This window comes from Fukomys damarensis, unplaced genomic scaffold (genome assembly GCF_012274545.1).
Source record: "Fukomys damarensis isolate Sample0158 unplaced genomic scaffold, DMR_v1.0_HiC HiC_scaffold_39, whole genome shotgun sequence".
Classification (NCBI taxonomy): domain Eukaryota; kingdom Metazoa; phylum Chordata; class Mammalia; order Rodentia; family Bathyergidae; genus Fukomys; species Fukomys damarensis.
The window spans coordinates 33804759-33818021 of NW_022900951.1; the positions used below are offsets into that span (position 1 = coordinate 33804759).

Genomic DNA, 13263 nt, shown 5'->3' on the forward strand with positions numbered 1-13263 from the left:
CCTATTTGCCCATCCGTTGGAAACTGGATAAAGAAGTTGTGGTTTTTCTATAAAATGGAATATTACTCAGCCATAAAGAGCGAGAGAATAGATTCATTCATAGGAAAATGGATACATATTGAAGATATACTCCTAAGTGAAATAAATAAGTCACACATGTGTAAATACCAAATAGTTTCCCTGGTGTGAATATTCTGCAACAATGCATAAGATTCTAATAAGATTACTGACATTTAGAAATGGGAGGAAAGGAGCTAAAGGTGTAGGGAAGGTGTGATACGTAGGGGAAGAACAAAAAGGGAAAAGAAAAAAATGTGAGAGAATGAAAAGATGAAAATAAAGTGTTTGTAGATGGGGAGGGGAGGAGGGGGTGAAGGGAGGGCAGAGGTAAGGGGAAAAAAATGAGAATCAAGACTTGCCATGTAAAGGTACATGATCCCAACAATGAATGTAACTGTACTGTATCCCTAAATGTACCAATAAACTCAATTAAAAAAAATAAATAAATAAAAGCTGTCTTTAAAATAGTTTATAAGTCCCTAACTATTTGATCTCATTGCCTCTCTGAACTTATTTCCTAAACTCTTATCCTCCATCTATCTGTTCCAGCCACACTGGCCACTTTTCCATTACAAGCATGCTTCTGCCTCAGGACCTTTGCACTGACTTCTCCCTCTGCCTGATCTGCTCTTTCTCCCATATCTGCATGGGTTAACTTCCTCTCCTCCTTCCGCTTTTTACTTCTTTTTATATTACTCATTCCTCTCAATAACAAAAAATAATATTGCTTTTCTTGTCTATATAGATCAAGAAATTTAAAACATAAGCATTATAAATGTTCATGCTACTTAGGAATTTGTGGATTTCTTTTAAGAATATGTGCTGATATGAAGCTTGACAAGGAACGAAGAAAGGAAGGAATGAAGGAAGGAAGGAAAGATGGAAAGAAAATCCATTATGCACTTCTATAATTTGCCTTCCACATACCTGATACTCTATAAGATGCTCAACTCTTTTTCAATTTTTTCATAAACTCTCAGAATGAGGAAACAGGGGTGTACAAAAAGAAAGCATCTCATCTGAGCTCACAAGCTAAAAAAAATGGCGGAGAAGTGAAGGGGAACAAGAGATGGGTCTGAATCCAGATTTTGCTCTTATCATGAAATCAGGTGATCGGCCACCCCCCCGAAGTAAATAAAACGCTCATTAGAGAAAATTGATCTCTACCTAATTTAGATATTGTAAATCAAATTTTCTCAAATGTTTCTATGGTGCTCACAAGACTGTAGTGATATTTCTAGAATTATCCCCTTACTTTGCAATGTGTGATGAATTTCATTTTTATTAATGCATTATATCAACATATATAATGCCTTGTAGGTAAGCGATGTTCATGTATGTCCTGCTTTTTTGAGTATATTAAAGAGCATTTCAAAATAATTAGGTTAGGCACTTGGCAGTACATTATATTGCCCCTAGATATTCCACCCATTTCGGTTTCTAGCCCTAAAAAAGAGAAGAGAGAAAAAGGGAGGAGCGGGGAGAAGAGAGGAGGGGAGGTGAAGGGAAGGGAGGGAGAAGAGGGAGATTGTTTTTGGTTCAAAGTACAACTGGGTGTGGTACGCTAGAAAGAAGCCCAGTAAATGTCTTGCACTTGAATAAATAAAAAAATATAAAATTTTGAATAAGCATGACATTAGGTAGTAATAACCCAAACACTCTCTTTTACAGCCCTGGAGAAATTACACGATTGGTACAAAGAAATGTGAAGTACTTGAACCGATTGGCTCAACATATGAAAGGCATGGTCCCTGCAGTAGGTCAAGAATAACATTTATAAAAGCAGCAGAAATGGCCATTTTAATGGCATCCAATTTGCTTCAGCCTACATATAACAAAGCTGAATGTACTGTTTGAAGCTAAATGAAAAAAATTAGAGTGAAATGAGCAAACAAGTCTGTACTTAGAATTTCTTAATTTAATATTTCATAGACTCCTAGGAACCTTTAATTTAGAATATGCTGGATTCTGCATCCAAAGCACAGTGATTCAGATAATCTCCTTTTAGTAGAGGAAGAGACTCGAGAAGAGATGTGCTTTAATATCTGGCCATCCTATTCTCTTTTTTTCTTTTACTTGACAGTTTTCTTGCTAAGTAAATCAAGGTCATTCTTTCTAAAACCTAAAATCTAATCGTTATGCGAATTGTCCCAGAAATCCTATTTACATTTGATGATAGTTTAAATCAGGGTTGAAAAGATATTTGAATCTGTCCTATAGATACTAAGGGGTCATTTTATGGTCATGTGATAGCCCCCAAAACATACTTACAAACAGATATTACCTAATAAACTCTATGCCACAGCACATACTTTATACTTCCAGCTAAGGTAAGCTCCCACTTTGCACAAAATGAAATTACCCAGGATATTTTGTGTCTTAAAGGTGGAGAAATGCATATTTCCTTATTTAATGTATTTTCCAGGATAAAATGATAATTGTAGCAAAGATCAAGATGCCTATTAATGGTGTATCTATAAATTTATTTCCAAATATCTACTAATTGTGAAATCATTTAGGAAATAAGAAAATTGGTCATATGCCTCAGTTAGATTGTGGACTGTCCAGGACTGGACTAACGCTGATCTAAAGTCTACTCTTTTCCGGCTGTCCTAGTTATTTTCTTTGTCACTGGGATAGAACACAGACATTCACAAATTAAATGAGGAGAGGTTTATTTTAGTTCACAGGCCATTGTCAACTGGCTCCAAGACAGGGTAGCATGGCAGGCAGGAAGCTGGGAACCATCGAGGGTTCACCCTAACCCTAGCCCTAAGGATATATATCCTTCCAGGTCATGCCCATGGTGACAGGCCTCTTCCCACCAAACTTCACTTCCCAACAGTACACCTAGCTATAAACCCATCAGCAGACTAATCCAGTATGACACACCTATGATCCAATATCACACACCCATGATCCAGTCACCTCCCAAAAGCCCCACCTATGAGTGAATGAGGCTTTGGGGGACATCTAGATATATGTCACAACCCACCCAAAATTGATAATCTTTGCACTGAAGCCAGGTTAAAAAATATATATAGATAAATAGTATATCCCTCTGACCACACTTAAGGGCACACAAAGATGCAGAACTCTATTAACACAATCTATCTCTGTGGTTAGAAGTACAGACCTCACAAAAAGGATACTAGATATCAGGTTTTTAGATTGTTCAAATTATCAGCAATGGCTCAGAATAACAGAGGTGACTCACTATACATAAATGTGTTGTACAAATGAACATTTAGAAAGAATACCTAGTTTTCAGAAATACAGTGTTTTACTAGACTCACCTCTGAGTCTCTCCAAGACCAAAGCTTGGAAGCCTCCAATATTGGACTTCTTAAATTGTAGTTGACAGGAGCAGAGGTTGAGAGAAGTTGCTTTTGCCTAAAGAACCCAAAGTTTGGAAGACTTATAGCTTTCCTACTCCACTTGGACAAAGTTCACAAATGTTTTTATTTCCAAAGCACTGAGTGTACTTAATTCCAAACCAGATAGCTGGATCACACTGTTGACTCTCTCCCTGTTCCTTTGCTCTTCCCCTTTCCCCAAGAAATGTGTATGAATGAAATTTCAAAAAAACAAAAACTATTCAAGTGTAACATGTATGCAAAAATGTTAACTAGATTTAGCTTAACGAATTTTCACAAATTGAACACACCTGTGTGACTAGTAAGTATCTAGCACCAGATGAAGAAACAGAGCATTCATTATGATGCAGAATACTTTAAATGAAATATGAAAATTAATTTTGTTTGAACTTGGAGTAGTAACTGAAGTGATACTGAAAGAAATACTGAACTGTAAGAAATTGAGTCTCTGCTACAGAATACATCACTTCTTAAAAGAGTCCTCTAAATTAAGAAAAATATTTTTAAAAAATATTAGTATGTCTTCATTTTGTAAAGTGTACAATTCGGTTTTAGACACACAGGTCTTCAGTAAAAGTTGATTTATTTATTACTTATCTGCCACTGTTTACTCCTCAATCTTTTAATTTTGTTGCTTACATTATTTTTTCATTGCTGAAGTTTAAAATATTTATATTAAAACATTTACATTCTGTTCTGTGACTACAGAATCCATAGTTTAATCATATATCTGTATCTGAATGGAGTGAAACTTACCGTGAATCCCTTTAGCAGACTTTCTCTACTTCAGAGCACTTCACGTTGATTTGTTTTTTGTTTTTGTTTTTGTTTTTTTTTTTTGGTGTTGTCATTGACAGGATTTTACCACTGAGAAAGTTATTTTTAAAGAAAAGCCGAGTTCATGTTTGAGAATGTCTGCTTACTGTTTTGTACTTGGGTGATATATTCTTGAATAGCATATTCTTTCGTACAGCTCCACTGCCTACTGTCACTAAAAGTTTCTATAAAGCTGCCTTAATTCTGTCTTAAAATCTAATATAACAGATGAATTCTCCTTAATTCCAATGTGCCTTACCTAAGTCTACTTCCTTTTATTATTAAAGGTAAAAGAATGAATTATAAAAGACTTGGACATGGAATTATTGACTTTCCATAGGATAATATTGTATTTATAACATCGCAGGCTCAACAAAATGCATCATATGTATGTATATATGTGTGTGAGTGTGTGTGTGTGTGTGTGTATATATATACACCAAACACTGATAATTATATATTTTTATGTTAATTTAGTGTTAGATTTTTTAAACTTTGAACATCATTTCATAATTTACGCTAACCCAATAGATAAATAGGATAGAGTAAAAAAAAAAAAAAAAAGCACTTTCAGTATTTTTTCTAGGCTGATGGTACAAGAAGGTCTTGATGTTTTATGGATTCCTAGAACAATCAAATTTAAAAATTCCTACATGGTAAGAAAACCTATAAGTTAATCTTGTCCTTTCTTATTTGCCATACTCTAATCAACTGCATTATTTCTATGTAGTTTAGAGTTCCCAGAGGGGTAGAAATGTTGAGAACATAACAAAAGGTATTCTTTAGTATTATCACCTCATCTTGGACTCTACTCCTCCTGGATTTAAGCCTAAAGAAGGAGGTGGGGGGAAGGAAGAAAGGAGAACAAGATTGTGACAACTGCCACATATCCAGTCATTCTAAAACCTGAAAATAGGTTTAAAGCCAGATGATTCACTACTGCATGTTCCTGGGTTTTAGCATCATTCTATTAATCTTCTCTCTACTAAATCTTCATGGTGTTTCTTATAAGGACAACTGTAATGATAAATCATTCCTCAGTATTAACTCAGAATATTATAATGCTATTTCTGCTATTTTGTATCATGTCACAGTGGTTTCTCTCTGTACCATATGACAAAAATGTCTTTCTTCTTGACTCTATAGGAAAAAACTGGCCATTAACTTGGAACTTCAGCAAGGCATTTAGCAAGGTCTTTCATAATCTTCCATGGTCAAAAAGAAAAATAGAGGCTGGATGACTGCACAATTAACATGATTCATAGCTAGATGAAACAACATATGTCAAAAGGTGCTAATTAATGGACTAATATCAAACTGAAGGAGCTCTCCAGACGTTCTACATCACTTTACCCTTTGCCCAGTACCAAATATATGGGTAATATCTAACTGTATTAGGGCACAGAATCAGAACTCAAAATATTAAAATGGGGTGAAGTAATAGGGCAAATCTAATGAGATTAATTTAAATGGGATAATATAAAGTTCTGTATTTTGGTCTAAAAATATTTTACTGCTCAAGAATATAATGCACAAAATTTTGTTATAAGGGTAACAGCATGTGAATGTAGCTGTCAAACAAGTCCACTCAATGCCAGGCAGCATTGTAAGAAGTAGGTATTTGTTAGGTAGTGGAAAGAATATTAGATTTGGCATCAAAAAATTGGGTCAAGCCCCAGTTCTGCTACTTTGGCCCTTAAACTCTTTGATCCTTACTTTCTTATCAGTGTTGTTGTGAAGTTAAAATGCATTACCCTGTATAAGTTCCAAGCACATGTGCTCAATAAATATGAACCTTCACAATAAAATAGATGGCTTTACCACTCCATTTTCCCCCAGAAAAGATGGTAATAGGAATGAGTTCCAGTCGCTACACATTCAAGCAAAATGGAGCTGCTTCCAAAGACAGTAACCAGGATGGATGAGTAACTCAAAGGAGAACAGGAAGAATTGCTTGGTGAACTGAGTGGAACTGACTTGAAGAATAGTGGATTCAAGGAAGACCATATCTACCTTCAAGCATCTCGTGATGCCTTTCATGGCTTTTTGGAGAGTTTCAAAGCAGTAAAAGTAATACAGAAGGATGGAAAATGCAAGAATGCGGGTTAGGGTGACCACTTGGTGGGGGTATTGTGAGTGATTTCAGGATAAGTGGATGGTCAAACTACAAGGCCTTTAACAAGACATTCTGATTGTTATACTTCCAGGACACTTTTCACAAAGTGGTTTCTTCTAAATGCTAGATCAAATTTATCCAGGATTTCCACCCTCTTGTGTTGGCTGGTTTCTAGCCTTAAAATACCACCTCTTCAGCTCTAGGCTAGACCTATTTCTCCCATCTGTCTTCTCCCACCACTTTCTTCTCGCTTCCTACTCTGTTTAGGATTTCCAGGTCATGGTTAAAATGCCATTTTTGGGGTAAACTGTGGACTTTTGAGGGGAGAAGAGCCAGCCACGTATGGTGAGAACCAGAGCTCGTGAAGTGCCATCTTTCCTCAAACTATCCAAGAGACAGAAGAGAAGGGGTAATCTGTGGATATTTTTGTGGTAGTGGGGCAGTCATTTTCTGGTAAGAACCAGAATCTAAGAGATCCTGAGTTGGAGCTGTGAAAGAAGCGAGGCAGGTACACAACCTGAGGACAGGCTTTCAATGGGAATTAGTATATTGGTTAGAAAGTCTCTTAAATCTTTTGGCCTGCTACAAGTACTACAAAAGTAACTTGTTCAAGGGATGAGTCCTGGGCAGATTGCTCAGCACCTCCAGCCGTTCCAGACTGAGATAGGGAAGGTTCTTGGAGCAACCTGAGTGGCTGTCCATCTCCTGCCCGACATGACCCAGTCCATTCTGCTCTTACGTGACCCCAGGGACACGTTTTTATTCTTTTACAGCCTAGCTAGGAGGATTACTGGCTGCTGGCCGGTTGCCTGGGACGCGGCCGCCGGATCTTCTGGGCTCTGGTGAAAGAGGATGCTGCAGGGAGGGGTCTGTGGCTTCTGACTGGCTGGGGCACAAAGGCTAATTTGCATAACAGTCTGTGACGGCTTGTGATTGGCTGAAGTCAGAAGGGTGGCGGTGGGGTGATTCCAAGGGCTCTGAGAGCTGTCCCTCAGACCTTTTTGCTCTGGAGTTACCCCGGTGGGTGTGAGTTGTTGCGTGGGCCCGAGGGAGCTGGGAGGCCCGGTTTGGGAAGTTTTGCAGGCAGGTGCATGAGGCATCTTTCTTTAATAGGCTTTAAGAAATGAACAAGAACAGCGGCCGGGAGTCAAGAAATTTAAGAGATTCAGTCCGGACAGAAGGAAAGAAAAACGGACCAGGAGAGGGGTGGAGACCAAAGCGGAAGGAGTTAGGGGCTTTCTCCTAAATTGGGCTTTTTGTCAGGGCGGAGTTCATTTGCCAGATCACTTGGATCTTCTTTTTCACGAGTTATTAATCATACTCCGTTGGAACTGGGTAGAAAAAAAGGCAGAAGCGTACCATTTAATAGCTTAAATCTGAATACTGTGTTTTCATCAGGGCTTATATGTAACTTAAAATACCAAGGAAGTCAGGGATGGGGACAAAGTATATTTTAATTTGTGATGAACTACGGACACTGCACATCTGCTTTTCTTGAGTTTTCCTCCAGTAATGAATACTCTCAGTCTCACAGGGCAAAACTAGTTTGGATTATTTTATACTCCTAGTCCCTAAGCATGGCCTCAGGCCGGGGTGGGGGTGTCTGCAGCTCCTTGTGGCTGGTTCCCACATTTCTAAGGTTTTTATCTCATCACATAGACACCTCTGGACTATGAGGTCCTATACTAAGTAAATTATTCCTTGTAAAGTACTTTACAATTCCTATAATTATTTTTACATCCATTATCTACTTTAACTTCAACTAAAATCCTTGGCACAATCTATGCGAGTAGCGCCATTTTATTGATAAGGAAACAGGCTGGAAAAGTTTCTAAGCCTCTGAGTTCAAAAAGGAGGGGTGGAATTATTGTAATTTTTCAAATTTATGCAACACTTCTTCCTCCGCATGCTTAGCATTGATCTCCCAAAATAGGATGAACGAGTACATCTCAGTTTTACAGATAAGAAAAGGTCTATGTTCTATATGTAATAAATTGGGGCATGGGCGGGAGTGCCCCAGAATGGGCCCTAAAGTTCACCCCTGAGTTTTGCTTTTGCTTGTTGCTCCAAATCAGCCTTTCATTCACAATATAGTTAGGAAAATAGCTTGTCCTGGAAATCATTTAAGTACCACTCCTTAAAGTATATAAGTTGTTAAAGTGAAAGAGAGAAACCTGGATGTTATATGTTTCTCCTTGTTTCTGACACTTTGCTCAGGAAAATACTGTAGTAACCGCGCCCCCCCCCGTATTTTAGAGGAAAAGAATATAAAATTAGAAGCTTGAGTCATAACTATCTGTAGGATTGAGAAGATTGGTGGATAAGGGAAATGAGATGAGAAAATTAAAACTGGCCTTGGTTTGGAAGTCTTAAAGTGAAATTTAAGGTGCAAGTCTTAAAAGTTACGTCCAGAGATTTGGTGCCTAGGTTTAGTTCTATTAAATGATCCTATGCTTAAGGGCTATCTTTTGAAAAGAGCACCGCACACACAGTTATTGGATACACATGCCTATGTTTCTGTTAAATGATGAAAGACGCCAAACACCAGATGCAACTACTGTCCACCTCTCCTACCCTTTTGGCAGCCAAAAGGCTACAGGGCCTGGTTGGGCTTTCCAACATAATTTCTCTCCATTGCCACGTTCTGATCTCCTGAAAAAAAATTTGTAGTAAAAAATCTGATAGTAAGTCGCTCTTCACTCCTGGCAGCGATCATTGGAAAAACCAGGAAGGGAGCTGCTGGGAGGAAGGCAAAAGCCTGTGATCTCCCTTCCCCCAGCTGCTGACCAAGTGCAGAGCCGGGCTGGAGCACTGCGCGTCCACGTGCGCCCAGCGTGTCCAGCTTACATAAGAGTCCGGGGATGGAGTCGGGGCAGACGCTAGTCCCTCTTCCCCGATGGCTAATAATAAACCGAAGCTTCAGTTTCCTTGCTGCGGCCATTCTGGATGTAGGGTGGAGGGGCTCACTTTGCAACACGGACACGTGCACTCCGGTCATCCCACCCCGCGAGCGCGCTCCAAGCCCGCCTACCCATTCGCGTACCCGCCCGCCCTCTTTGGGGTTGGGACGCCGACTCCTTCGGAACCCGGGCAGTGCCTGGCCCTACCCCAGCCGGCTTGCCCTGGGCTTGGCTCTGGCAGGGCGCGGCTGCTCCATCCCTCTCTGCTCTGCCCTGCCCTGCCCCGGCGCCCTCCCTTAGCCCGGGTATCAGGCGAGAGGAGGAGGCGGAGCTGGTCTGGAGCGCGCCCCGCCCCAGCTGTAGAAGGGGCCGGGCCAGTGTTACTCGCTGCCGTCCGGACTGGGGCCTTTTATCTAGGAGCTGCTGGGGGAGGCTGGAGGAGGAGACACCGGGGGTGGCCCTGGGCACCGGCGACACATTTCCTGGACTATAAATTGAACACCTGGGATGGGTAGGGGGCCGACGCAGACAACGCCGCCCTCAGTCACAGTCCAGCCACTGTCCACCGCAGTGCCCTTGGGGGGCAGCAGCAGCTGGCAGAGAAAACAGTGATCTGCAAAGGAGCAGGGGATCTCAAGACGAAAGAGGTGAGTGCCCCGCCCCATCCGTCCCGGCCAGAGTGGTTGATTGAGCTCAGGCTTTTACGTGGGAGAAGAGGGGGTGAGGGAGAAGATCCCCTTTGCTCCGAGGCCTTTTTCTGGGAGGTATAGAGGTAGAGCTGCCTGGTATCGAGAGCCACCCCGACGCCATCCCTTGCTATCAGTAGCCCGGGAGGGAGGAGTATGCTTGTAGGGGCACTGAGCAGCCTGATCCGGTGAGTAATCTATTCTTTCGTCCCTGTCTCCAAACCAGGCCGAGGCTCGACCCACCACCGTCGGGCGCTTCCGGACGTCCAAGCGAGAGAGAAGCCGCTCAACACGACTCGCAGGGTCGGGCTACCAGCGAGAGGAGAATTGGAGAGGGCGTAGGAGGAGTCGGGAATCCTGCCTCACCGGCTATAACCAGGCTGTGGGTGCAGGCCTCGCCTCGGAGAGTGCAAGAAGGCGGGCATCCCCGAGCCGGGCCGACCACCTTTTGCCTCTGTGTCCTTGTGATTTGGCGTCCCGGCGGCCATCATGATGCAAATCTGTGACACCTATAACCAGAAGCACTCGCTCTTTAACGCCATGAATCGCTTCATTGGCGCCGTGAACAACATGGACCAGACGGTGATGGTGCCCAGCCTGCTGCGCGACGTGCCCCTGGCTGAGCCTGAGCTAGACAACGACGACGTCGGCGTGGAGGTAGGCAGCAGTGGCAGCTGCTTGGAGGAGCGCACGCCTCGGGCTCCCAGCCCGGGCAGCGCCAATGGCAGCTTTTTCGCGCCCTCCCGGGACATGTACAGCCACTACGTGCTGCTAAAGTCCATTCGCAACGACATCGAGTGGGGAGTCCTGCACCAGCCGCCGTCCCCGCCAGCAGGTAGCGAGGAGAGCAGCGCTTGGAAGTCCAAGGACATCCTCGTGGACCTGAGCCACTTGGAGAGCGCTGGTGCCGGCGAGGAAGACCTGGAGCAGCAGTTCCACTACCACCTCCGTGGGCTGCACACTGTGCTCTCCAAACTCACCCGCAAAGCCAACATCCTCACCAACAGATACAAGCAGGAGATTGGCTTTGGCAATTGGGGCCACTGAGGCTGGGGCCTACGGCTACCCAGCACTCTTTTAAGCCGGCTCTCATCTTCCCTCTTTCCTCAAAGCTATTTTCTTCCTGGTTGTGGGGCTCGAGGGGCAGACTACAAAGTTGGGCTGTGTATGTGCAGGGCACTCGGGGAGTGTGTGGAGAGGGCCTCCTTCTCAAGAGGAGGAAAGGCCTGGTGAGGGAGGGGGGCTCGAGGATCCCCCCCACGAGGGGACTGTATTTGTATTGGTAGAAATGAGACTAAGCTGATGCCCCACATTCAGCCCTGTGCCTTTCTTGGTGTTTCTTTTTCTCTTCTAATTTCCGGAGGCAAAGGACCTGAGAAGGGGCCTTGCCAGGGCGCGGCGCTGGGTTGCCACACTTGAGAGCTCAGCCCAAAGCCTGGTGCCGGGGAAGGCGGGGCATGCAACCTCCTGCCCGCGCCCTGCTGTTGAGCCGGCTGAGGCCCTGGCGTTGCTAGGATTGCGTCAGTTTTCCTGTTTGCACTATTTCTTTTTGTAACAGTGGCCCCGTCTTAAGTATTTCAGATCCCCTCCTCGCTCTGAAACTTCAGCGATTCCATTGTGATAAGCGAACAAACAGCACTGTTGGTAACCGGTACTACTTTATTAATGATTTTCTGTTACACTGCACAGCAGTCCTATGACTCCCCACCCCATTCTTTTCACACGACCCTGCCCCCACTCCAATGTGTGTGTGAGCTGGCAATGGGCCAGCTTGTACGAAACTTGTAGGAAGCCTGCCACTCAGCCAGTGAAAAATAATGTTATTAAGAGAAAGTGGATTCATTCAAAATGGAACCAACTGACATTCTATCTGTGCTGTACATAGAATGATGAAGGGTTCCACTGTTATGTCTTAAATTTATTTAAAACGTTTTTTAATCCAGATGTAGATTATATTCTAAAAATAAAAAACGTGTTAACTAGACGTGCATTTGTTGTTTTAATCTGCCAGCGAATGGTTTAGACATTAAATAAAAATAAATTAATTTTCCCCAGCAAAAGTAAATTTAGTTTTTCTCTTTGATATGGATATTCATCTCTACAAGTATTTAGTTTTGTTTGGAACATAGCTATAGATGAGACTTTCTGCCAACCAAGCTTTATTTCTAATTGAGTACCAAAAAGAGGATCATACACCTCAACAAAACAGTTCAGAGTATTTGGGAAGTTACACATATGGTATATTTAACCAATTTGGCACTCTTATGCTTAATTAACATTTTGAATTTTTTAAAAGAAACTCAAGCACAAGCTGAGATGTTTTGAGGCATAAAAGTTTGTGCTAAAGGCTGAAATTTCACTTGACCATTAAGTAAAAATTTGCAAAGAGATAGCTAATAGAGGGAACACCTTGCAAGATCTTTATTTGCAATATGTGTTGATCTTAGGAAATAATGTAGCTGCATTATAACATGGGTAATGGAGTAATGCCACTTTTCAAATAGTTCTCAACAAAGTGCTAAGCTTTGTTGAGCAGTATCTGATATTGCAGTTTTCAGTGACCCAGTCTGCAATTGTGCACAGCACATCTGTTCAAGGCTGACATAGGGCCCCTTAGGCATGGTTTTTAGATGCCATTATGATGCTCTACAGAGATGGTGGGACAGGCAAAATGCAGAGCTCTACATTTTCTTCATTTCATTATTTGTGTTGGGATAAATGTCAAATCAAGTTCAGTTTTCAATATTGAAACCATGGGGCATTCTCTGAACACAGGGCATGAATTTTAAATCCATATAACTTTACAGCTTAAAAAAATGTGCATGTGAGCCTGTGTGTGCGCGTGTGTGGTTCAGGAGAGGCAGCTTTTCTATTATCAGCTTTTCACAGCAGTGAAAAAAAAATGAAGTCTCAAGACTGGCTTGCCTGCCAGTTACCAGAGAAAGTTAATCATTAATATACAAAGATAAAGCTGGGCAGCGCCAAAATTGAAGGAGGCAGTTTCTTGCTTTGTATTTCCTTTAAAATACCAAGGGGCAGGCAAAAATGTAAAGGAAGCTACTAAAGCCACGTGGTGGAAAGAAACACAAGGACTTTGGATCCACAAAATTGTGTGTACAAATTCTCTTGTTACCACTTAGTCTGTATACTTAAATCTCCTTGCCTGTTGCCACACTTTGACCCAGGGAGGTTTCCTAGGCTTAGTACTGGTAGTATTATATTCAAGATCTGTTTATAAAACAAAACCAGGAAAAACCTCCAAGAAGATTTAAACTTCTCAAGCTATTTACAATTTTGCTCAATTTCTG

At 42.1% G+C, this 13263-nt stretch overlaps 1 protein-coding gene across 1 annotated transcript; it reads left to right on the forward strand.

The window, feature by feature from the left end:
- Positions 1–9462: 9462 nt before the first annotated feature.
- Positions 9463–11932, forward strand: Mid1ip1 (MID1 interacting protein 1). The gene is made up of 2 exons (XM_010636206.3): positions 9463–9916; positions 10182–11932. Exon 2 carries the CDS (start codon positions 10445–10447, stop codon positions 11000–11002), a length of 558 nt encoding a protein of 185 aa, XP_010634508.1. The 5' UTR covers positions 9463–9916; positions 10182–10444; the 3' UTR covers positions 11003–11932.
- The last annotated feature ends 1331 nt before the right edge of the window (positions 11933–13263 follow it).

What these genes read in the sequence shown, in the direction of transcription:
- Mid1ip1 (XM_010636206.3), top strand. Translation starts at nt 10,445, where the DNA reads ATGATGCAAATCTGTGACACCTATAACCAGAAGCACTCGCTCTTTAAC.